Genomic DNA, 27,467 nt, shown 5'->3' with positions numbered 1-27,467 from the left:
AAATCCGAGTTTCTGCTCCGTCTCTCATGACCTCGATGTCACCGGGAAGTTAAACCCAATCTTCTTTCCTTTTTCTTTTTCGCATCCCCGTTGAAAGTGCCCGCACTCCTCTGGAGTGCAGCGGAACCGAAATTTTTGCTCTCGTTTACAGGTTGGAACCACCGGGGCGCGGACGGCGGAGGGGGTGCGCCGCCGACGGAGGGTATTTAAATCTGCCTTCGCCGCGACCGAAACCAGTTCCCCCTGAGCAGCCATAGCGTACGGATCTCCGTGCCGGCACGTTCAAAGGAGCTCAGTCTGTCAGTTCACCTGATGATGGCGACATGTATGATCGCCGAAATATTGTGCCCGTTGGACACTGTAGACCGGCAGTACACCCGTGGATATTTTGATTATCAAATACGCCGGGAGAAACTCAAGAATCACAAGTTATCTTTTAATTACGTTGCGAAGTGTCTATTTGACTTTACTACGATTGGGTGACTCAGTTATTCACGCAATCTACTCGGCATTTGTAACGGACTCAGTAGCGCATATCTGTAATGCTCTCGACGTGCTCGTACACAGCAACTACTACTTGCCTTACCAGCTCAGAGATTGTGTCTCCGCAGCAAAGCAGATCCGATTTTGAAGCATGTTCTCCTTGAAATTTGTCTGAATTACGATGCTAACTCTTTTTCTTTGAGATGAGAAATCCTTCCAACTATTTTCTGTTCTGTAGAAAACAAATGTAAATTCAGTTTAGAGCAGAATGAAATTGCGATTTGTGTAGTACATGTGGTCACTTGTATCTACTGAGCAACATGCTGGAACCAACAATGATTTAAACAAATGAGTGCGTCTCAGTCTTACCCACGAACCAGAGGAGAATACGATGAGCGTGAAGTTGTCGCTTGGACTCAGCTCATCAAGGATGGAGACCATGGCCTGCCTCAGCTGGTCTATCTTGTGACCGTTCATCGAGCCGCTCACGTCCAGCACGAACACGATGTACTTTTCCAGCGGTGGCAGGTCTGGTGGTGAGTAGAAGTGCACGAAGTATCCATCATCAGTCACCTGTCCAGAAGAAACGTTTCAGCATTGTCAGTGGTATCGATGTGATAACTAAGGCATAGTGACATGACACCATTACGTCAGTAAAAAGAAGTTTCAACTGAATAAGAAGGAATCGTCGTTGATGCAAAAAATCACTGATGTTAGTGTTTAAACCGGTAGGCGGCACGTGTTCCGACCTGTGTCATAATTTCATTTTCTCCAGGCAAGTGCAGCCTGAACGAATCATTTCTTTGCGAAGGATCACGTGCCTTGCGGTTCCATAGGCTTGTAAGGGTCACCTATTGCGCTCTTTTCTTACCTTTTAGAGACGGGATTCGTCGAATGAGTGGTAAATGGGCAGCCGAGTATACAGTCATGGTCCAAGAGGAGGAATTTCCTTTTATTAACAGTATGAAATATGTTACAGAATGGTGAGATACTTGTGGGCAATGTTGTCAGCCACGACAAGGGGATTTAATACCTGGTTAATAGCAGCATATAACTGACGATCAGTCGAGGAAGCAACTGACGTCAAAGAGAAGGATTTTCGACAGGTAACACCATGGAGGTAAAAAAAAAAGGAGAGAGATGGCACTACAGAATTACCATGGAAGCAAAAAAAGAAGGAATAGGACACAATAGATTTGTGCTGGGTGGGGCCTGCCGCCGTATTAAACAGCCCAAAACATTAGTACACTATTGTTTACGATTGCTTTTTGTTCATCATTTCCGTCGTGTGCACGCAACAGTTGTCTTACGTGCTAAAACTTACAGTGCCTACACTTATAACATAGTGTAAGGAAGGCAATTTTGAACGTTTTTCTGTTCTTGAATGATTATCTGTTATAGTAATACGACACATTTGACGCCGTCAATGTACCATGTTTTTGGTCATATATTTCGAACAAGCAAGACGAGAAGGATGTGATTTGAAAAGGATGCTTTCGTAATGCATTTTATTCCGCTTTTACTACATTTGTATCGATAACTAATGAAGCTGTAATTTCGAAACCAACTCTTGTTTGCCAAATGTTTGTCATATTTTCAGCTCGTGTGCACAACATTTTTAAAGTTCACTTGTGTAAAAAAACTTGCCTACGTATTTTTTTCTTAGCCCATAAAAGTGTGCAATGAGGAAAGAAGCAAGGCGTGCTGTAGCATCTCGGATATGTCAACAAAGTGAATAATTATTGAAATGTCAAAGAAACACAAATGCATAGAGATATACGCCTACGCAGAATAGAATTCTTGTTTTACTAGATTTTCAGTGCATTAGTCTCACTGTAGTTTGCACATTTTCTCGCTTTGAAATCTTTTTTACGATGCTCCATTCAGTGTGTGACCAATAATAGCAATTTACAGAGAAAAAATGTATATTTTTTTAAACAACTTCCAGCTTAGTGGAATGTAATTGAGGGAATGGTCTCAAATGCTGAAGACCCCGTAAAATGGTTATTTTCCATTGACATGTGTGTAAGCAATTTTTTTAATTGTGATAGCCCATCCTGTGTAAGATGTAGGTATACCTTTCCAATAATAGCCTGTTTGTTTCTTGTCTGGGAATATTTCTCGTCAGTAATTCTATCAGCTTTTCAGCAGTAACTAAACATAGCTCAGTTGGAATTTAGGTCTACTTTGATCATGTGCTTGGTTTTACTTTTGAATTTCATTCTGAGGTTTTTAAAGTACAGAAACTTATACCACTCTTTGTGATACATCATTAGTTAGCTAATTAGTTTCATGTTCCATGTCCGTCTGCACCATAAATCGTAATGATGTTGAACCAGTCATTATATACTGACATCTTTTTTTTCTAAACTTCCCTCCATGCTGATCATTTATTTAGTTTTTTCGTTTTTTAAATTAAAGACAGACATTTTAGTCAGTAATTTCTACCCATCACCATCTACACACCACAGTAATGGATATTCTGCGGGATAGAAGGAGTTGTCAAAGAGAAACGTTTTCAGTTTCGTTTCAAATTTTACCTTGCTGTCTGTCAGGCATTTTATATCTATGGGTAAATGATCAGACTTTTTGCTGCAGGATTGCGAACGCCTTTTTTGCTACAGATAGCCTTAATGTCGTGTAATGAATGTTATTTTTCTTCTGGTATTGCAATTATGTAAATCATTGTTTCTGCTGAAGTTCAAATGTTTAAATGTGTGTGAAATCTTATGGGACTTAACTGCTAAGGTCATCAGTCCCTAAGCTTACACACTACTTAACCTAAGTTATGCTAAAGGCAAACACACACACCCATGCCCGAGGGAGGACTCGAACGTCCGCCGGGACCAGCCGCTCAGTCCATGACTGCAGCGCCATAAACCGCTCGGCTAATCCCGCGCGGCCCAGCTAAAGTGCAGTGGGTTATTTAATACAGAATTCATGGGGGAATAGCTATACTGTGTAACGGACAGATTGCTACTCACACGCCAAGCAGCGGGCGCACACGACGAAAAGAGAGCTCAAGCAAGTTTTGAGCCAAAGCCTTCTTCAGACTGGAAGCAAAGCACACATACACACAAAACTCACAGGCACCTAACCGCTGTCTCCGACTGTTCTAGTCAGAATCTGGTTTAAAGAGAGACGAAATGTGAACAATGAAAAATTATCGGTGAGTGGAATCAAGGCATGAGATGCTGCCCCAACAATCAGAGCGGCTATGTAACTGTGTATTGTGCTGGGATGAGACGGTTGATGCAGTGTGCCTCGGATGTTGGAGTGTGTGCGATTTGCAAGGCAATGAAATAAGGGAAAGAACGGACACTAAGTAAGGTAAGGCCAATCTAAAGTTAAATGACAGAAATAAAACCACTACAATAAAAGTAAACAGTGCATTTGTAATTCGTGTATACAAAAGAAAATATTGCTTGAACAGCTTCACTTATGAACGAAATGTGATTCCATTAAACTTCAGATTGCGATCGTATGGGTTAGCACAACCGAAAACAAAGCAAGCTCCCATGTTTGGTGAAAGTACTATGTCTCTGCAAAATCAAAGTACCCAGCACGGTAGAAACTGGGCACAGACACCTCAGAGTGACTTCACGGGGAAGTGTCACCGCGGTGAACCAAGGAGGTATGGATGCGGTGAACCTAACGTTGTGGGCTATCTAAGATGGTGGAGATCGCTTCAAGTTTGTGACGGAATGACATCTCCCTTCTTTTCTTACCTCTGAGAGAATTACGCTTTACGTTGTTTTGAAGTCAGAGTGGGCTGGCCTGTCGCATCTTAAATAGCCCAAAACATTTCCAGACTAATATTTAGGATTGATCATTGTTCGTTATTTCTGTCGTGTGCACAAAAAAGCTGCTTTAAATACTAAGAATTACACTGCTGACACGAATAACACAGTATCAGGAAGTCAGTTTCGGATTTTTTAATGTTCTTAATGTATATGCGCCCTATTAATACGACACATTTGGCCTCGTAAATGTAACTTGTTTTTTTGTTGATATACTTAGAACAACCAAGAAGAGATAGACGCGATGTGAAAAGAACGCTTTCGTAATCCATTTAATTCCAACTGTGTTGCATTTGTATCAACAGCAATTGAAGCTGGAACTCCGAAACCAATGCTTGTTTACTTACTGATGCTGTTTGATGTTAGTTACATTTTCAGATTTCAACTCGTATGCACAACATTTTCAACGTTCAAGTTTGCAAAAAACTTACCTACGTGTTCTTTGCTAGCCCATAATGCATACAATGAAGAAACAAGGAAGGCTTTTATCCATCTTACGCACTTTAAGAAAGCGAAAGATTATTGAAATCTCGAAGAAACAGAACTGTTTAGAGGTATACCTCCATGCAGAACAAGAGTTGTTGTTTATTACATTGTGAGCGCATTAGTCTATCTGTGGTTTAAACGTATTCCCACTCTCAAATACAGTCTGTAGCTGTGGGTGCCCACAGTAAAAAATTTGCTGAGATCATATTTGTCTTCTGGATCTGCAACTCTTGTCCTTTCTTTCCGCATTTGCAGTTAAATTATAGGTTAAGCGGAACCTGTATTCTATAACCGCTCAAGTCACTTTGAAATCTTCCCTATGATCCGTCGTTCAATGTGTGGCCGATAATAGCAATTTTCAGGGTAAAAAAATGTTCCAGCATAGTGCAATGCTGTAAATGTCATTGAGGGAATGGTCTCAACCGCTTAGACTCCGTAAAATTGATATTTCCATTTCCAACAATAGTCTGTTTGCTTCTTTTCTCGGAATATTCGTTTTTCTCACCGGTAACTCTCTCATTTTTTCAGGAATAATCAAACATGTCACAAAAGTAATGTGCATCTACTTTGATCGTCAGTTTGAATTTTGAATTCGTTTTGAGGTTTTCAAAGTATGTAAGCCTACAGAAAGCTTTGTGTTGGACCAATTGTTAGTTAGTTTCACGATCCACGTATGATTTGCAGGATAAATCGTAACGATGTGAAACGAATAATTTTGTATTAACATCGTTTTTTGTTAACATGTTTTCATGTTGATCATCCATTAGCTTTCTTTTGTTTTTCGGTTAAAGACAGGCAGACGTTAGTAATTCCTACCCAACACCTATTACACATTACAATACTAGCTAGTCTTCTGCGGAATTGGAGGAGTTGCCTAAGAGAAACGTTTTCAATTTAGTTTCAGATTTTACTCTGCTGTCTTTCAGGTATTTTATCACTAGTATGGTTGCCATCTATCCCGGTATATGAAGATCGTCACCGTTATGGACTTTCTTGTCCCGAAATCCCGACAAGACTCAATTTTTCCCGGTATTGCAAAATAATGTTACGAGCTCGGCTCAAGTACTAAACTAACGCCATCTGTTTTTAATAAATATCAAGCATTTTGAACCATTTTTTTGAACACCCCCAAAAACATAAATTCTACATATTACATGCATTGTGCTGCCACGTACTGCCAGGTACTCCATATCAGCGACCTCAGTAGTCATTAGACATCGTGAGAGAGGAGAATGGGCGTTCCTCGGAACGTCGTCAGGTGATCGGGTGTCACTTATGTCATAAGTCTGTACGCGAGATTTTCACACTCCTAAAAATCCCTACGTCCTCTGTTTCCGATGTGATAAGGAAGTGGAAACGTGAAGGAACACGTACAGCACAAAAGCGTACAGGCAGACCTCGTCTGTTGACTGACAGAGACCGCCGACACTTGAAGAGGGTCGTAATGTGTCATAGACAGACATCTATCAAAACCATCACATAGGAATTCCAAACGCATCAGGATCAGCTGCAAGTACTATGACAGTTACACGGGAGGTGAGAAAACTTGGATTTCATGATCGAGCAGCTGCTCATATGCCACACATCGTGTCTTGCTTGGTGTAAGGAGCGTAATGAACAGTGGAAAAACGTTGTGTGGAGTGACGAATGACAGTACACAATGTGGGGATCCGATGGCAGGGTGTGGATATGGCGAATGCCCGGTGAACGTCATCTGCCAGCGTGTGTAGTGCCAACAGTAGAATTTGGAGACGGTAGTGTTATGGTGTGGTCGTGTTTTTCATTGAGGAGGCTTGCACTCCTTGTTGTTCTGCGTGGCACTATCACAGCACAGGCCTATACTGATGTTGTAAGCATCTTGTTGCTTTCCACTGTTGAAGAGCAATTCGGGGATGGCGACTGCATCTTTCAATACTATCGAGCACCTGTTTATAATGCACAGCCCGTGGCGGAGTGGTTACCTGACAATAACATCACTGTAATGGATTGGCCTGCACAGTGTCCTGACCTGTATCCTACTGAACACCTTTGGATTGTTTTGGAACGCCGACTTCTTGCCAGGCCTCACCTCTCCTCAGTACAGCACTCCGTGAAGAATGGGCTGCCATTCCCCAAGAAGTCTTGCAGCACCTAATTGAAAGTATGTCTGCGAGAGTGGAAGCTGTCATCAAGGCTAAGGGTGGGTCAACACCATATTGAATTCCATCATTACCGACGGAGGGCGCCACGAACTTGTAAGTAATTTTCAGCCGAATGTCCGGATACTTTTGATCACATAGTGTATTCATACAGTCATAAACACAAAATTCACACACACATTATCGCTGTCTCCAGCTGTTCCAGCCAGAATCTTTTTTTAAAAAATGGAGGAAATGTGAACAATGAGCAATTATCAGCGAGAGGAATTTAGGCCATGAACCGACAATCGACGTGGGCACGTCGCTGTGTGTTGTGCGGAGACGAGAAAGTCCAAACAGTGTGGCTCAGATGTCGGAGCGTTTGCGGTTTGGAAGGTAATGAAATACACAGGAAATAAGAGGAAGAACTCTAGAAAAAAAAGTAAAACATCACAGTTTGTGGGATAGACGAAAAGCCGTTAGGCAGTATGAAATAGTGGGATGTCCTGGATGGAATATTAAAAATATTCGCCGATTCTAGCTACAGCAGACTTAGACAATTGTCATGTGTGTGTGAGTTTTGTGTATGTGTTTGTACGAATGTGTGTTCGTCTTTTCCCTCTTTTCTGAGGAGCTGTTCGGCCGAAAGCTGCTGTGAAGGCTCTTTTTGTCGTGCCTCTCCGCTGCTCGATGTGTCTTCTTAGCAAACTATTCTTTTCACAATATTGTTGATACTCCAGACTGTACTTTCTATTCCACTGTTTGATATATTGCGAAGTGGTAGTAAAAATGACTAGCGCCTTATACAGATATCTACAATCGTTGGTGATCACCACATCATATTCTTACACCATGTTTTTCAGAAAAGAATATCTTCTTTCTTTAAGTTACCCCAGAACATCTGAACATTACCACATATGCCAATATTGGATGGAAATATGCAATAAATAGATATTCTCAATAGTAGAAAGCAGGCACGGGCACGTGAGAGTGACGCCACGGTTAGTATCACAGCGGTAAACCGGAGGTGTAAAAGCAGTGAGCCTAACTTTTTGGGCTATGTAAGATGGCGTCTGTCGGCTTCAAGTTTGTGATACAACGGTAACTGCCTCCTTTATTTATCTGCATAGATAACACTGGTCTCACAAGACTTACTGGAAACATGACGTCATTTTGACGTCACACACAACATCGACGACCACAAGAACTGCTATAGACTTTCGTTAGCGTTTGATAAGGACCTCTAACAAAACTTCACGCGCCCATATTGGAAATTTATAAAAGCACATCTTTCTTGGTACGATTTGTTGTAGTTGTTATTCTAATTGAACGCGACTTAATGATTAACTGTGCAACAACGAAAATGTAAATCGAATGATAGTAGCCAATTACTATCAATTCTAATGTTCCGATGGCGAATATCACAAAGACTATTCAAAATTATGCCTAGTTTTCATTTTACACTGTTGTCTTACGGTGAGATAATTACACAACGATCCTCATGTTAAGTTTAAAATCAAATCTTATAATGGTCATGATAACTAGTAACAATAGATTGTATTATTGGCCCTGGTCTTACTTGTATGCAACATTTTGATACCAATTTTAGTGATCTTTTTGTCTCCCTCCTTTTCAACTTCAGTGACTTCATTAATGCATGCAAGAATTTTTACACATTTGTTTCCAGATTAACTAGCAGTTGTTCAAGTTGACTGCTACTGAAGTGAACAAAAAAGACACGAGTTCGTGTTAACAGTGCTAACACATTTTGCTATGTGTGTGGAGAAGTGACATTTGCTTCACAAAAAACAGCAAATAACTCCACTGATTAAAAAAGCTTACATTTGTTATTTTGAGTGCAAAATAGGTGATCAGGATAAACCCTGGGCTCCACATGTGATCTGCAACACTTGTGCCAGCAACCTCAGGAACTGGATGCATGGGAAAGGACGTTCAATGCCATTTGCAGTGTCCATGATCTGGTGTTATCAAACTAACCATGTCAGTGACTGCTACTTTTGTGTGGTTCCTCCTATCAAGAAGGGAATATCTTAGAAGAAGAAGCGAACAGTGATCAAGAGTTTCTTCCAACTGTATCATCAACTGATGATCCACAAAAATTGTCTCAAAATGAGTTAAGTGATTTCATTAGAGATTTGGAGCTCTCTAAAGCTAAGGCTGAGATTTTAGCATGAAGCTGCAGCTGCGCAATTTTATGGAAAGCAGTGTAAATGTTTCATACTACCACAGAAGAGAGAAACAATTCACTCCTTTTTTTAACATGCAAGTTAGTCTTGTGGCATGTGTGGACATAAATGGTCTAATGAAGGCTCTCAGAATTAATTACAACCCTGATGAGTGGAGACTCTTTATTGATTCGTCAAAGTTGAGCTTAAAAGCAGTGCTTTTGCATATTGGTAATGAGCTTCATTCTATTCCAGTTGGGAATAATGTGCATATCAAAGAGTCATACCAAACCATGAAAATTTTACTACAAGCCATCAAGTATAATGACTCTCAATAGCATATTTGTGGTGACCTGAAAGTGCTTGCACTGCTATTAGGTATGGGGTTAGGGTATACTAAATATTGCTGCTTTCTCTGTGAATGGGATAGCCGAGCTCGTGCATCTCATTACAGTAAACATGAATGACCCACCAGAAAATCGCTTCAACCAGATACAAAGAACATTAAGAGTGAACCTCTAGTAGACCGTAAAAAGATTCAGCTCCCGCCCTTGCACATCACGTTACGTCTCATGAAAAACATTGTTAAGGGAATGAGCAATGATGGTGACGCGTTTAAGTACTTAAGGCAAAAATTCCCTTACTTAAGTAAAGGAGGGCATCTTTGTAGCCCCACAGATTCGAGAGCTATTTGAAGACCATACTTTTGCTGGAATCATACAAGGTGATGAGAAGCATGCATGGGAATGCTTTAAGACAGCCTGTTTACAGTTCTTAGGGAACAAACGAGCAATAAATTACAAGGAAATCGTAGATAACACGTTGTTGTCTTATAAAAAACTTGGTTGCAGCATGTCAATGAAAATGCATTTCTTACATGGTTGATCTTGACTTCTTCCCCAAAGATTGTGGTGCAGTAAGAGATGAACATGGGGAGCGATTTCATCAAGATATTGCCACATTTGAGAAGAGGTATGCCGGAAAGTGGAGCCCTACTATTTTAGCAGATTACTGCTGGACTATAATAAGGGATGTTCCCGAGTATGTATATAAACGTCAAGCCAAGCGAAAACGGTCGTCTTTTGAATTTATCCCTGCACAAAATATCTAATTGTATATACTGTGCATATAGAAATTTAACATTTGTAATTCTTTATATACATTTGTCACCAGTTAATTTATATATTTTCCTTTGTACTTTGCATAGTTCTGGCACAAAGTAACTTACAAAGTACTTTCATTCATGTAATATTACATTCACTTTTTCTTAATATTTTACTTCTGTACTTCCAGAATGGAAGTGAAATTTATCAATGCACAACACATAACGTAATTCAAGTCATTATTCACTTAAAATTTGTCGTGTTGAATCTTGGAACATGAGTGGATATTTAGTTAGTGAGTTATTTATACAAAAATGTAGATTCCCTTTTTAAAAAACTTGAGATAAATATTTATAAAGATGAAGATTTTTTTTATCATTTTATAATGAAATAAACATAACTAAGTCAAAATCATACAATTTACACACTTTCACTTAAAATTTGTTGTTCAGTGTTATCGGTGGTTAGTGGTTTCACATAAGCATGAAACATGCTTGTTTTATTACTTACAAGATCCCATTGCAAGGTAAAAGTGAAACGAAAATCTATCACAAATACGTCACGCTTCTCATTATATGTCAATTAATGCATCGACGTATACACTGAGATGACGGAAGTCATCGGATATCGATATGCACATATACAGAAGTAGGAGGACACAGCTGCCGCGAACACAGGTTTGATATCAAGTTGATATCAAATTAATTAATTGTTAATTAATTACCCCCTCCAGATAACGTTATGGGTTTCCGCATCCGTCGCGCCCCCTCCCTCCCCACCTCAATCCCTCCCCCTCTCCCATCTGCCCTACTGACAGAAATTTCGAATTTCGGCGGGAACTTCCAATTTTGGCGGGAAAATCAAAACATGGTCGGAATTTTAAAAAATGACAGGTATTTCTTTGTCCTAAGGCTGTGCTGAAGTCAAACCCCCACCTCACATTTGGGAATTGGAGGGAAATTCAAAATGACAGGTCCTTCTGGGTGGACAGTCGAAGTGGAGTCCCTTACACAGGGAAACGGTAAGCCTCTGTCCAAGTGCAGGAGAGGAAGGTTAGGTTAGTGTACTTCATTTATTGCGGGTGGGAAACTGAAGCGAAGATCGGTCCTAATTATGTAATTAATCATGAAGATCGGTAATAATTGCACATTTATATGCATAACACCACAGTAGGAGCTCTTAAAATCACAACACAGTTGAAAAATTAACAGTGTCATGCAACTGGTGTTATTCTGCTGGGAAAAAATCACAATACCACTCGAAATAGTAGCGGACGTACTCAAAATAAAAAATTGCTCTACATAAGGTGATACCCTTACCTAGAAATCGAAATAAGTCTCTCTGCTCTACTTGTAAATTGGAGGAAAAGAGGCTGGCGTGGAAGGCCCTATCTATTCGGCAGGAAATGCGTTCAGCTGACGAGATTTTGATGTTCCACAGAGAGGAGTAAGTGTATTACTTGTAAGCATAGAGCTGCGAATTGTATCTATAGCCTCCTACATGAGGAATCGAAGGAAGTGATAATGGACGAACGTAGGGGAATACTTTTCAGCAAATACTGGTCATGCAGTGGGATGGAATGACGATGCATATCAAAACTCACAGACTTTTGCCTGCATTGGAGCTGTTCCTGTTTCTGAAGTGGCCGGTCAATCCACAGTGCAGGAGAAGACTTCGTGCGCCCACCGCCATGCCTTTTTACCGAGCGCATGTATATTTCGCTGTTTGACATTGGAGTTCACTCCAGACGCCAGTGCATCACCACATGAGTCTTCAGATAAGTTCTTTGATGTGTCGTAGCCATACACGGAATTGTTTCAAACTTAAAGTTTCCAATGTATCCATTATCTACACCTCTTGTTGAGTCTCGTCTAGGCACGAAAAGAGTGTTACTGTACTTTTCACGATCGCGCTATCGAAAATGCACGCTTGTAGATCATTGAGAAGAGTGAAATCCTTAGGATTTTTTTTGTAGGTTGGTGTATAAGACAGGCAAATATCCTCATACAAAATCAAATAACACATGGGTATGTCTGCAATGTGACCATATACATGGAAAACTATAGCAAAAAATACGAAAGATGACATACAATCGGTAAAAATCGAAGAAAAACTAGTATACACTCAGTTCCACAAGAAAGTGTAAGGCATAATTTTAAATGTAACGTCTGTAGCGACATCTCTGATAGTGGTCTCGCATCTGTAATCAACACACTTTTGCACAGTGTATAGATAAACAGTGTGAGAGTTGAATGTTTTGCTTTGTTGTTTGCAGTTTGAAATGAGTGCAAAATATCTGAAGCGTCACTTATTAATTTTTAAATTTATATATTTATCAAAAATGCCTTATGAGGTCTGTTAAGAAGCCATTTGGTTCGATCGAGGCAAACTGGGTGCTTCAAGAAAGATTTGAAACATTGCTGCATGGAAACAAGACAATGAGATGTCCACAATGGATTGGCCTGCAATGTCTCCTGATGCTTATCCGATCGAAAACGTTTGGCCGTACTTTAGGATGAAGCTTGAAGGAAAGCCAATACATACTTTGAAATTGCTGTCGTATCAAATCAGGACAATATGGGGATCGTTACCGAGAGAACACGCAGAAAATCTGATGAAAAGCATACCAAAAAGGTACCAACCTATAATCGATCATGGCAACGATTGGATTAACTACTACATAATTGTGCAATTAGCAATAAAGTGTATTTTCATGTAAACATACATTTATAATAGTGTGTTTTATTTCATACAGATAACGGCGTACACTTACTTGTGGAACTGACTGTAATTAAACAGATTGATGGGAAAGACGTAAAGTTGAGGGATATACGACGATGTATGTAAAACCGTGAAAACCTAGCAATATTAGGTAACTTGACCGAGAATACATAAAATTAGAGAAGAAATACCATGAAATACGATGAACTGTGGTGGGCTGCGGGTACCTGGACACTCAAGATCGATAAAGGCTGAAAAATTATGCTTTGTCTGCATTCGGTTTTCATTTCCCCCTCCCCATGAAAACTACGTGGGTTTACGTAATACATACTTCAACAATAGAAGCACTATATTAAAGCAGGCAAAACGTAAGTATTCCAATCCAGGATAGTGTTCTCACACATGCAGTTGTGTATAGATATTACCGAATTAGGGTTCGTTCTCATAAGCAATGTCATTCCATAAGTATTAAGGAGCGGAATCAATGCACTTAACAGACTTAGGCTCTCTGTAGGAGAGTGGGTGGACTGGTGTCACATATATCAGCTTTAATAGCGTGAAGGGATGTCGGGGGGGGGGGGGGGGGCGAGGAGGGAGAGAGTGTACTCGAGAGACGTGGTGGTAGCATGAAATTGCTATACTATCCTACACATGAGTAAAAGTACCTAAATTATCCTACACATGAGCAAAACTACCTAACATCAGACCGTGATATCTGTGTGCAAGAGGAAGGCTATCAGGGCCGTGGTGTTGCTACTGTAAGCAGCAGTAAGACTTTTACATCTCCTCTGGCTGCTCATCATGGTGTTTAATCCATCATAAGAAGTCGCTGTTTCTTCGCGTGCATTTTCATGCAGCTGGGCGCGGTTGGTAATTGAATGTGTAAGCTAACGAAAATATTCATGACGTTTTTCCTCGTTCTGTTTTTTAGTGAGGCATGGCCGTATCTGTCAAAACTGCTACTACTACTGCTACTACGTGTGTTACCTAAGAGATAGAACAGCAGTCTCCCAACTTCTAGTATAAACAAATCTGACAGCGGATATACACTAACAGTACCTTCATATTGAGGAACAGCTCGATCACTTCCTAGGAACCAGAATGATGTAGAAGGAAGTAGTTTTATCATTTTAAAGTTTTTAATCATAGTGATTGAAACAGAAAACTTGCAGGGTAGTTATATGTCAGATGTTTGACGTATATGTCCTGCATTAGAGTATTAAGAGCACTGTATTCCGCACGACTAATACTTGGAAACCATACGGCTTGTAAGATCATAGAGTTTTTAAGTGCAAAACCGGTTAGCCTTAGGCGTGTGAGTGTTTATGTTCTATAATCAATTCTCTCTTGCCGGTTCCTTCTTGGTACTGACTCTAGAAACTAGAATCATACTGAGAATTTATCAATTCATTGTGGAACCTAGAAATGATTGTGTTTTTCCCGGCATGTGAGTAGACTGTGTGAAACAGGCTGTTCTGTGATGAACAAATACCTTACGAAACTACAACACAAGAATCTGCTGCTATTACGAATGATGGTATGCTGGGTGTGGTCTTCCTCTTCAACGTCGGGTGACAGAAACTTAACACACACGTCAGCAGAGGTGAGTTATCAAGCAAACATGTCACATGGCAGCACGCAGATGGTATTTATTTCCGAGTGTTGGTGGAATCTTATAAGGTTCTCCACTATGTGACGTAAGGAGGTTCTATTACAAGACACTCTCACAACTTGTTTTTTTACGTTTCGTAAATACCATGTGATATAACACTGCATTGATGAAACTGGACCCACTTTAGTGTACAAAACAACAATGTGCTCTTGAATTACAGCTTGTGGTTGCCGAACGTAAAATAAGTGCGTTTTCCCGACATGTGAACAGATAGCGTGAAAGGCTGTATTCTGTAATGTAGTTTCACGTGTCTCAAATATTTGTAGTAGCAACATGCATGACAGTTGATTTGCGTAAAATGTTTCAACCTCCAACCATTTGGAGCTCCGTCATGCATAAACCACACGTTCCTTTTTAACCGTGTGTCATATCACCACAACACTCTCAAGTCTACAATACACCGATAAAGGATGCTAATTCCTTGAGATGTGCGCACCTGGAGAGGTCTTGTTCACTTGGATAGGTGCCGTAAGTAAGACTGATGTTGGTTGGTTGGTTGGTTGGTTGCTTTGGGGAAGGAGATCAGACAGCGTGGCCATCGGTCTCATCGGATTAGGGAAGGATGGGGAAGGAATTCGGCCGTGCCCTTTCAGGGGAACCATCCCGGCATTTGCCTGGAGTGATTTAGGGAAATCATGGAAAACCTAAATCAGGATGGCCGGACGCGGCATTGAACCGTCGTCCTTTCGAATGCCAGTGTCTAACCACTGCGCCACCTGGCTAGGTAAGACTGATGTGGAACAGTCTTCGGTGAACAGCGGTTGTGGAATCAGCTCGCTCTGTTCCTTCATGAGAAGTGGATTGTAGTGGGTATAGTACCCTCCTACTATTGTTCAGTTGCAAATGAAATCGATAACAGTGTTACAAGAAGGGTTGGTCAATGACAATTCAATGAGCTCTTTCAATCTCCGACTTTATCGTATGGATGCGAGAATAATCTCTGACTCCCTTCCACAAGATGTTCAGTCATAATCGTAAATTGCACACCACAATCGATGCGCCAGAAATATGTAGATAAGCTGACTGCTTCGGTATAGGACGCAGTTTGGTATACTTCGGTGTATAAGGCCGAATTGACGTACTGCATAGTCATCTGTCTACATTTGCAGTCTAGTATATGTTACTGGCAAAGTAGTGGAGGGGTGGTTTAGCGATGATACCGAAACTGGGAAGAATTCTGCTGTGTCATTGGCTGGCACTGAAATTACGGAAAAATTGGAGAAATCGCTAAAACTGATCGCGCTATCAACTGTGGTGCATATTACAGTACTTCATCCTATGTCGGTGGTATCTTTTCCGTCTCATCCGTTTACTGGTACGCTGTTGGTTATCACATGACGATTGACTGACACCATTACTTTGGAGAGCCCTGGTGGAACACTAGACATCTGCTGCCTGTCGCTGTGGAACACAGGATTAAATGTAGAGGTCATCACCTTCAGACAGCTGTTTGGAGACGTTCCTCAATGCTGCAGATTGTCCTGTTTCCATATCCTGATATACCAGCCATATATTTTTCGCCGATAAGACAACATAACCTCTCTTTTTATTTCCAATGCCCGACGCGTGTTGTGAACAGGACCGTCCGGGAAAGGTCAACACTGGAACAGTGATCGTGTACATGTCTCTAATATGAGCATGTAGTTCTTTTGGCTCTTCGAGACGGAACATCTGCATATCTGTTACCTGTCGTTGTAACAAAAGAATCATCTGTTGCAAGTGATAGCCAGCTGGATATGGTCTTTCCTGCACTGGTAACAAAGTTTTACAATGCAATAAACACATGTAGGTCCATGAAAGCGAGTTACTGAGCTTGATGACAGTATTCGTTTTTCGATTTTTTGGAAGACAGATGCAGTAAAATGTTTTAGGGTGACGTTAGGAGATTCTATTACAAAGAGAGGTGTGGCTGGTTTAAGTTTGGATGCAGATAGTTTATATTTTTTTTACCTATTATATATGATACAAAATAACGAAGAGAAATGCTGTTGAACGTAATTAATGACTGTATAGATGCTGATCTGTATCAGAATTCATGTATCTGAAATGAATGCAACGCCCCCGTGCATGACAGTTTACAATTTGAACATGAAGAATGCTCTCAAACTATATCGATTTTGCCTATAAAACTGATAGAAATAGATTGTATCTACTCTTGTGAAATCATCACTGTTTTAATTATTTTCATCATGATTGTGGTTTCAAAATATGTATTACCACAAGTACTTGGTTATTTCATTCTTAATAACCTCTAATTATAAAGCAGCCACCACTTGAATTATAGCCCATTGTGGAACCTAGAAATGATAGTGTTTTTCCTGACACGTGAGTAGACTGTGTGAAACGGGCTGTTCTGTGATGACCAAATTCCTTACGAAACTACAACACAAGAATCTGGTGAAATGGCGAATGATGGTATGCAGGGTGTGGTCTTCCTCTTCAACGACGAGCGACAGAAATTTTACACACAGGTCAGCAGAGGTGAGTTATGCAGCAAACATGTCAGATGGCAGCACGCAGATGGTATTTATTTCCGACGTGTCCGTGGAATCTTATATGGTTCTCAACTATGTGACGGAAAGAGGTTCTATTACAAGACATAACCTCACAACTTGTTTTTTCCGTTTCATAAATGCCATGTGATATATCATTGCATTGACGAAACGGGGGTTCGAGTCCTCCCTCGGGCATGGGTGTGTGTGTTTGTCCTTAGGGTAATTTAGGTTAAGTAGTGTGTAAGCTTAGGGACTGATGACCTTAGCAGTTAAGTCCCATACGATTTCACACACATTTTAACATTTGAACATTGACGAAACGGGACCCGCCATAGTGTACAAAACAACAGTGTCTTGAATTACAGCTTGCTGTTGCCGAACGTAAAATTATTGTGTTTTTTTCCGACAAGTGAACAGATAGCGTGAAAGGCTGTATTCTGTAATGTTGTTTCACATGTCTGAAATATTTGTAATACCAACATGTATGACAGTTTATTTACGAACACTGATTTGAACGCCAGGGACCCCCTCAAAATTTTGTCCACAAACTGAAACAAACAAGTTAACATAGATGTTTTGTCAATTATATGTCTTTTTCCTTTGGAGTTCAAATTCTCTCTTTTTGTTAACTCGAATGAAAGTTTCCAATTAACAAGGACATTCAACCGTGATCGGTAGCTTCAGCAGAAAAATAGTGGAAGTTTCTTCTATTTTACATAGGTTGGACATGTATAGGAGATTTGAGATAAGTTAATACGTCTGTCAGATGTCTTGCGATAGAGCTCCTATCTCTGCATCTGTAATCGACAACAGTGCTGTAATTTTTTTGTTTTTTGTTTTCACGTCAGTGGATGTCACAAAATAACTGGGGGCGGAGGGTGGAAGAGAGAGAGAGAGGGGGGGAGGGGAGGGGAGATGTGAACTGCATCCTGCAGTCGAACATCAAATTATACCGATTTTGATCGTCAAAATAAAGGAAAATAGACTGCGCCTATTTTTTTCTTTTTTAGGTGCTCGCTTATAAGAGGTGCGTTGACGTTAAATACAATTGTTACATTGAAACGTTTTCTGTCTCATAACGGTGTGTGCTTGCGGAGGCCACTGCTGGTGGTGTGAGGTGGGGTGTGTCTCATAGGATGCCACATCTGCACTTTTAGACGAACAACAAGCAGTCGTCTCTACTCAGGAGAGCAGTCATTTATCTCACTTTGTTCTGTGCCCGCTGGTGTCACTGTCTATTGTGTATGTGTAGCATTTGTCGGCATTTGGAGCACTGGCAGCCCAACCACGTTCTTGGCTGGAGACAGTGCCTCTAGGTTGGCTGAAGACATTGCTCTCAGCCATGGCAATCAGCAGCGGATTGTGGATGGCGGTGGTGGGCGGCAGTGGATATCATAAAAAGTGTTTTAGAGGGTTCTCCGGAATTTCATTGTTGTTCCAGCAGTCTTTCTGAGCAATTCGTTTAATGACTTGCTTGAAGTGACCTGTTCTAGAGTCTTTTGTTCATCTGTGACTGATTTCTGTTGACCAGAGACAGTGTGTCACTGCCACTCTTTGTGTACAATCAGCAATAGGATAGAACAGGACTGCATCCTTACCTACGGCGAGGGGAGGGAGGGATGAGGGGTGGTAGGAGGGGAAGTAATACTAGCTCTAAGCTGGTTAGTCCATGATCGCACATTGAAGAGAACATACGTGCAGCTGCCATCTATCTCTTCTGTTGCGATCTTTTAGGGTTGGTGTTTGCGGTAGTTGTTTTATTACAATGATTTTTCTCAATCCCCAGTACATGTGTTGCATTATGACCCATTGTTTATGAGTTGTGGTCTCATTTTATGATGACAATTTGGATGTGTAATTTGAACAGAGAAGCATTTTACATGAGTTGTGGTAGTGTGTATTGGTTTTTCTACACTTCAGAGTGATGGTTTTTTGCCTTGTCTCTTCTGCCTATGTATCAGTGTACAAGTTAGTCAGCAGCTATACCAGGGTGAACTCTCGACGGAGCAGTGGAAAAGATTGAAGTTCTCAAGAAATAGAGAGAGCACCGTTTATTTGAAGGATGTTTGTCGAGTAGGGCATACAACAAAGCCGTGGAAGGCGGCTGTAGTGAACTCCAACGTCAAACAGCGAAACATGATCGGTAAAAAGGGATGACGGTGGGCGCGCGAAGTCGTCCCCTGTACTGTGGACTGACCGGCCACTTCAGAAACACAAACAGCAATTAAGTGCAGGCAGTAGTCTCTGTGAGTTTTGATATGCATCTTCAATCCATGCCTCTGCATACCGTTGTTTGTTGAAAAGTATTCACCTTACGCTCGTCCGTTATCACCTCCTTCAATTCCTCATGTAGGAGGCTATAGACACAGTTCACAACTGTATGATTACGGGTAACACACTTATTAAACTCCTCTCTGTCAAACACCAAAATCTCGTCAGTTGAACACATTTCCTGCCAAAAGTAAAGATAGTACTTTCCACTCCAGCCATCTTCCCATCAATTCCAAAGTGGAGCAGAGAGATTTATTTCAACCTATAGGTAAAGGGATCATCCTATGTAGAGTTACAATTTATTTGGAGTACATGTGCTACTAGTTTCGAGTGGTATTGCGAATTTTTTCCGGCAGGATAACACCAGTTGTATGACATTGTCAATTTTTGAGATATACTGCGATTTTAGGTGCTCCTTGTGTAGGGCTATGCATAGAGATGTGTAATTAAGACCGACAATTACGATTCATTAGATAATTAGGACTGATCATTACTTCAGTTTCCCATTCAAAACAAATAAAGTACGTTAAACTAATCTGACTCTCCTGTAGTTGGACAGAAACTTACCATTTCTTTGTGAAGGGAGGTGTGCTTGGGCTTCCCACCCAGAAGGACCAGGGTTCGAGTCCCAGAAAGGCACCTGCCATTTTCAATTTCCCGCCGATTCCCGAATTTGGGGTGGGAGTCTGACGTCAGCACAGCCTTGGGACAAAGAAGTACCTGCCATTTTTGAAATTCCCATCATGTTTTGATTTTCCCGCCAAAATTCGAAATTCCTGTCAATAAGAGAGGTTGGGGAGGGGAGGGAATGAGTGGGAGAGCCCATTTGTCAGCTGGGGAAAACCCAGAGCGTCATCTGGGGTTGAGGGGTAATTAATTGATCAATTAATTAATTCCCTTTATCAATTTGATATCAATTAGAAATCAAAACTTTGCTCGTGGCGCCTCTGTCCTACTACTTATAGATGGGGGTAGTATCGCTTATACAAGGCACAAAAGGGCAGTTTGTTGGCAGGGCTGTCATTTGTAATAAAGGGGATTCATTTGTAAAGGTTTCTGGCGTGATTTTGGATGCACGACTGGAACTAAAAGACTTTGAACATGGAATGCTACTTGCAGCTAGACGATGGTAATAGTTAGGGAACTCAGTATCCAGTGATCCAAAGTTTGATGAAGATGCCGAGAATACCATATTTCAGGCGTTACTTCTCATCACTGACAACATAGTGTTCGACGGTCTTCACTTAACGAACCAGAGCAGCGGCGTTTGCGTAATCAGTGCTAACAGACAAGCAACAATGCGTGGAATAACCGCAGAAATGATTGTGGGATATATAACAAACGTATCTGTTAGAACAGTGCGGCGAAGTTTGGTGTCAACGGGCTATGGCAGCAGACGATGTACGATAGTGCTTTTGCTAACAATACTACATCGCCTGTAGCGCCTCTCCTGAGCTCGTTCACCATACTGGTCAGACCCCAGACGACTGGTCAAATGAGCTCCGATTTGACGTGGTAAGAGCTGATGGTAGGGTTCGAATATGGCTCAGATCCACGAAGCCATGGACCGAAGTTGTCAACAAGGCACTGTGAAAGCTGTTGGTGGCTCCATAATTGTGTGGGCTGTGTTTACGTAGAATGTACTGGATCTTCTGGTCCAATTCAACCGATCATTGACTGGAAATGGTTACGTTTGGCTACTTGGAGGCCACCTACAGCCATTCATGGACTTAACATTCCCAAACAACGATGGGTGACAATGCCTCATGTTACCCAGACCCAGTTGTTCGCTATTGGTTTGATGAACATTCTGGACAACTGGAAGTAACGAATTGGCCACCCATATCATCCGACATGAATCTCATCGAACATTTGTGTGATATCATCGGGAGATCAGTTCGTGCAGAAAATCCTGCACCGACAATATCATCGTAATTACGGACGGCTGTAGAGGCAGCATGGCTGAATATTTCTGCAGAGGACTTCTACCGACTTCTTGAATCCATGGTAGTCGAGCTGCTGAAACACGCCGGATAGAAGGAGGTCCGTCTCTATACTGGTATTTATCCCACGCTATTTGTTGTCTCAGTGTAAGCCTTCAAGAGATACCATCATAACAAAGACAGGAGACTACGATCAACGTCCAGCTGCTAAAGGAATGGATACAGCAGTGGATTGAGGATCTGAACGATGTATGTTTATGTCCTGCTGTAAGCGAGTTTTTTTTCTGTTTAGGGTTGTTAACATAACGTGGGACTCTTTTTATGAATGTAATACAAGTATGTTCTGCAACATTCGATGTATTTAAATTTCTGTGTGATTAGAGAACGACAGATGAAAGAAATATGTGGCGATTTCCAAGTGTATGCTTAGGTAGGTCCCTGAGAGGACAGCTTTAACTATGAGTCTGAAACGAGCAGCAATAAAATTCATGTTCTTCCTTCTAACAAATATTTGGCTCTTTAGTTCCAAATATATCGCTATTATGTATGGTTAGACAGGAACCTAAGACGACATCTTAAATTGCTGTCATAAAGTCGACATAGTTGGTGGGGTTGTGGATATTGCATGTGACGTCAAAATGAAGTCAGGTTGCAGGGCGTTGTGAGATGTGTGCTGTGAATTTTTCCTCACGAGTGGTTAAAGTAATAATTTATTACACTTGACTTCCTCTGAATAGCCAGAGTTTGTCAGGGCCTGTTCACGAATAGCGAAAAATCGTTTACGTGCACGGGATTATACTTTTGAAGTCCAGGCCTTGGTTGTGTGGCTCCGCCTGAGGCGATAATTACAACTAGAAGCCCTCAGGTTTCAAGGACTGATCGAACAACTATTTCCATAATAAATACGAGACCGACTGATAAGGAAATCACCAAATGCTAGCGGAAAGATCGCTGTGGTGACACTGTGCGTGTCATATCTAGATCATCTTACAAGGGGAGGCCGCCAATTGTGAAATTCAGATTCGATTCATACTGCGCATAATAAAAGCTCATGGCCAGAGGTGTAATGTGGCAAAGCACCAAGATGCACTTCTCAGCCATTGTCGAGAAAATCGACAGTTAAAAGAATCCGTTGCGGTGAAATATCGTTACGATTAGTAATTTTCAACAGTGTCGTGGCGCAGCGGTAAGCGCTCGGGTTCGTAATCCGAAGGTCGCCGGATCGAATCTCGCGCCATGCAATTTTTTTTTTTTTAGTATTTGTTTTTTGTAATTCAAATGTGTGTATACACACACACACATACACACACACACACACACACACACACACACACACACACACACATATATATATATATATATATATATATATATATATATATATATATAAAATTCCCGGCAATCAGTTGAAACAATTATGCATATAATAAGTTGTTGAAAGTCGTTTGTCGTGGAAAAACTGGCGACTTCGAACATCATTATGTTTTCCGCAAACAAAGTTGTATTTCACAAATGTTATTAATTGTCTTCATAATGTTAACCACGTATAGTTAACGGAAGACGTAGAAACGATATTCCGAAACGAATACGTATAGCGTAAGTCAAACGTTCGAATTAGAATAGAAACTCCACGAACACTAATTTGCTGTGGCAGGTATGAAACTCCATTACTCGCTCGTTACACTTCAAGGACAGATGTTGAATGGGCCGAAACGAGCCGCCGCATAACAGCGTAGTTGCCTGCTAACTTCGAAAGAAGGTAGATACGGTCCCTAGCGCAACTTATAACATTGTCGAATATCAGTGCGGACGTGAGAGCTTTGGTACACCCTGTTAAACAAACGGAATAATGGAGGCGGTACAATTGGAGAGCGATCCGCCTTCACCAACATGCATAAACAATTCAATAATAGTTTATATATATATATATATATATATATATATATATAAATTACAAAAACTAATAATAAAAAATAATGTTTCATGGCGCGAGATTCGATACGGCGACCTTCGGATTACGAACCCGAGCGCTTACCGCTGCGCCACGACGCTGTAGAAAATTACTAACCGTAGAGAGTACTTCACCGCAACGGTTTCTTCTAACTGTCGATTTTCTCGACAACGGCTGAGAAGTGCATCTTGGTGCTTTGCCACATTACACCTCTGGCCATGAGCTTTTATTATGCGCAGTATGAATCGAATCTGAATTTCACAATTGGCGGCGTCCCCTTGTTAGACCCATGGCCGGGATGAGCCAATAAGGGCGTAGGCTGCCAAAGTTGAGTTTTATCGATATGCTCTGAACAAAAGAACTTACTGCTGGGTCCTGCTTCTGTGTATTTTAGACATTCTGGAGGAAGGTGGTGATGTTTCTGTGCTTCATCTTCCTATTTGGTGCAAGTAGATAAGACTGCTGTGTGTTGCAAGCGCTAACAACGCCACTCATTTGCGATCCGTTCACAGTTCTCGTGTTACATCAAATAATGTTCACTCAGAGTAACTCCTCGTACCGCATATTTGATCTATCTGCTCCAACGCTCCAACGCGTCGGCTTTGACCCGTGACGTAAGGGTGTTGTGTGTGACGTCATGACGGCGCGGAGTTTGGTTTGAGTGTGGCTGTCTCCAGTTCTGTTTTATCTTATTTTATTTACTTTTCTGATCTGTTCGTTCTATCCCGTGAGATTTTTTTTTAAAAAGACAAAAAACACTAATCAGCTACTGAAGCATCTTTATCTTCTATGGGTTGCAGGGGTTACGACCCCTGGGGAGGTGGGTGGGTATTCATGCATGGCTGTCTTCACTTCACGTTGTAGCTACGCAAGGCGTCTAAATTTGTTTATATTTAGTTTGCCCCCACCCAAAACACCCCATTTCCCGCGCTTGTCCCGTTAGTGTCATTAGGCTTCTTGTGGAAAGTGTGTGTGTTTGTTTTTGTTTCCGCCGTATTTGTGACGTCATGGGTCAAAGCAGACGGGTGGGATCGGACGCTTCCGTATTTCCCTTTCCTTATTGCTTTGTGAGCTGTTGTAATCCACATGCCCATCTCGGTGGCGATATCCAGCTACAATTTTTCCGTCTGCGGACAAAAAAGACTTGGATATGTTTCTCCCTCTCTCTCTCTCTCTCTCTCTCTCTCTCTCTCTCTCTCCCTGTCTCTCGTAAATCATTATGGATGTTATCAAGTGATAACATGATTTGAGAACTAGTGCACCAGTTGCACCTCTGAGCTAAACTCTACACGTGGGACTATCATTTCTGTACTATTTTTTTAAACATTGTAAAATTTCTGTTCTCATAATTTTCATACGCATATTTATTACAGTAGAAAATTTTCTCTATACACCGGGCATAGCCACTCGGCTTCCTTGATTCACATTGACACAAGATGGTTCAAATGGCTCTGAGCACTATGATAGAAGATGGTCTCATGCCACCTAACACTTGCGATTTTTATTTTGAAAGTAAATCATCTATTAAATTTGCAATGCACTTATCTGCCACCGTTTGTAAGATTTCTCAGCAATAGGGTATGGAAGCTTGGTGCAGCTCATGAGATGCAGATTGCAATAGTATTTTGATAATTTTCAGATCCACCACAGCTTACCGTTTAGTAATTGCTGAGGTGATATTTACAACAGTTGGGAAACACATTTGCCATGCACAAATCGAGCCTATATGTCAAGATTCATAAAACGTTTGGCCCTTGTTTAGGCAGCAAGTACATATAATGTTAAGGCGATGCTTTACACACACACACAAAAAAAAACAAGTTGCCCTTGCGAAGACACCACCATGTCATTACCTAAATTGTACAAGTCAGACTGCGTTGTCGAGGGTTCCATATTAGAAAATTAATTTTAAAAATTAGTGTGAAAATTGTTCAAAACTTGTTTGTAGTTGTACTTAAGGCTTTACAAGACGCAGACTTACAATGTAAATAAATTAATTTATGTTATAATTAATTGACCATACTGCTTAGAGAAGAAATGAAAGCAACATGTGAAGAGGGAGTGAGAAATCCTTAGCAATCATAAGCCCCTCACGGACACACTAGAAACAATCCAGTCTCTAGTGTGCCCGTGAGGGGCACACAGTGGAACAGTATTTCCTGTATTACGCAAGGAAGATAGCCACATTCTGGCCATGAGTGCTAAAGTCTTACATTATGAGAGTAGTATAGTGCTGGCCTTTATTTTCTTCTTGAGCCACTGGCTGCACACCGTACGGCGTAGTTGTGCGTTATACCGAAATTCCACGGCCTTTCTTAGCCTCAGACCCACTGACATTCCAGATGTTCGCTACTGTAAGAACGCTAGACCTTCAGTTTCTACCATCTACACCACATGTTCACTTATTGATATTAATTACACGTAGTTTTTACAATTTCCGCCTTACCCTTAGGACTAACATGTGGCACCTGTCCATTGAGTTGTCTTATGCGAGTTAGTGCTAGTGAGATGTGCACTTAGATCGTAATTGCTGGGAAGATAACTAAAAAATATTAAATAACCTTTATCTGTTCCGCTATTCTGATGTAATGGAGGGACTAATTCTAATTAGGATGGCGTAATAAAAACCTACTTTGTAACAGTAATGTAGTTGCGCTTGTATCGAACTGCAGTCGAGAATTTGTATAAGTATTCGTAATTTGTAGCATAAATTGGTACGTACTGTGATGAACGCTTCGTGATAGTGGATATTTCCTTCCAGAAATATACACATAATTTGCGAACAATGAGAAGCTGAGTAGTTCCCAATGCTATTCAGATGCCGCGTGAGAATGGCTGTTCAGTTGTAAACTGGGGTGCGGCCAGGATAGAGGGAGAGGGAGTAACAGGAGGGAAACGATTCAGTGTAGAGATCTTAAATTTATATATAAAAACTTGATCTCAAGGCAGCAAGAGTCCGTAACTTTAGTACTGTGGTATCCACTATATTTGTCAGGATAGGAGTTCACAAGCAAACAAATGCGGAAACTGTAAAAATAGCGAGAAAGAAGCAGGAGAAGAGAAAGGAGCTTCAGAGAAGGTATAAAAAAGAGGACTATGAAAGTAATTCTGGTCTACAATGAGATATAAGTGGGAGGAAATTAACAGAATTTAATTGGGTAAGTAGCGTTAATGACCCCCCCATGAACCATGGACCTTGCCGTTGGTGGGGGGGCTTGCGTGCCTCAGCGACACAGATAGCCGTACCGTAGGTACAACCACAACGGAGGGGTATCTGTTGAGAGGACAGACAAACGTGTGGTTCCTGAAGAGGGGCAGCAGCCTTTTTAGTAGTGCAAGGGCAACAATCTGGATAATTGACTGATCTGGCCTTGTAACAATAACCAAAACGGCCTTGCTGTGCTGGTACTGCGAACGGCTGAAAGAAAGGGGAAACTACGGCCGTAATTTTTCCCGAGGGCATGCAGCTTTACTGTATGATTAAATGATGATGGCGTCCTCTTGGGTAAAATATTCCGGAGGTAAAATAGTCCCCCATTCGGATCTCCGGGCGGGGACTACTCAAGAGGATGTCGTTATCAGGAGAAAGAAAACTGGCGTTCTACGGATCGGAGCGTGGAATGTCAGATCCCTTAATCGGGCAGGTAGGTTAGAAAATTTAAAAAGGGAAATGGATAGGTTGAAGTTAGATATAGTGGGAATTAGCGAAGTTCGGTGGCAGGAGGAACAAGACTTTTGGTCAGGTGAATATAGGGTTATAAACACAAAGTCAAATAGGGGTAATGCAGGAGTAGGTTTAATAATGAACAGGAAAATAGGAATTCGGGTAAGCTACTACAAACAGCATAGTGAAAGCATTATTGTGGCCAAAATAGATACGAAGCCCACACCTACTACAGTAGTACAAGTTTATATGCCAACTAGCTCTGCAGATGACGAAGAAATTGAAGAAATGTATGATGCAATAAAAGAAATTATTCAGATAGTGAAGGGAGACGAAAATTTAATAGTCATAGGTGACTGGAATTCGAGTGTAGGAAAAGGGAGGGAAGAAACGTAGTAGGTGAAAATGGATTGGGGCTAAAAAATGAAAGAGGAAGCCACCTGGTAGAGTTTTGCACAGAGCACAACTTAATCATAGCTAACACTTGGTTTAAGAATCATAATAGAAGGTTGTATACATGGTAGAACCCTGGAGATACTAAAAGGTATCAGATAGATTATATAATGGTAAGACAG

At 41.1% G+C, this 27,467-nt stretch overlaps 1 protein-coding gene across 1 annotated transcript in view; it reads right to left on the bottom strand.

Moving 5' to 3' along the window:
* The window catches only part of LOC124743198 (inter-alpha-trypsin inhibitor heavy chain H4-like), a 106,549-nt gene that overhangs the window by 13,381 nt on the left and 65,701 nt on the right, over positions 1–27,467 (bottom strand). Inside the window, exon 7 of the mRNA XM_047248839.1 lies at positions 853–1,056. Coding sequence (XP_047104795.1) covers positions 853–1,056 — 204 coding nt within the window. The remainder of the gene's footprint in view (positions 1–852; positions 1,057–27,467) is intronic.

The sequence above is a fragment of the Schistocerca piceifrons genome, chromosome 1, assembly GCF_021461385.2.
Source record: "Schistocerca piceifrons isolate TAMUIC-IGC-003096 chromosome 1, iqSchPice1.1, whole genome shotgun sequence".
In the NCBI taxonomy this organism is placed as follows: Eukaryota; Metazoa; Arthropoda; class Insecta; order Orthoptera; family Acrididae; genus Schistocerca; species Schistocerca piceifrons.
Note: the sequence above shows the minus strand (reverse complement) of the source record. Positions and strands in the feature narration are given on the sequence as shown.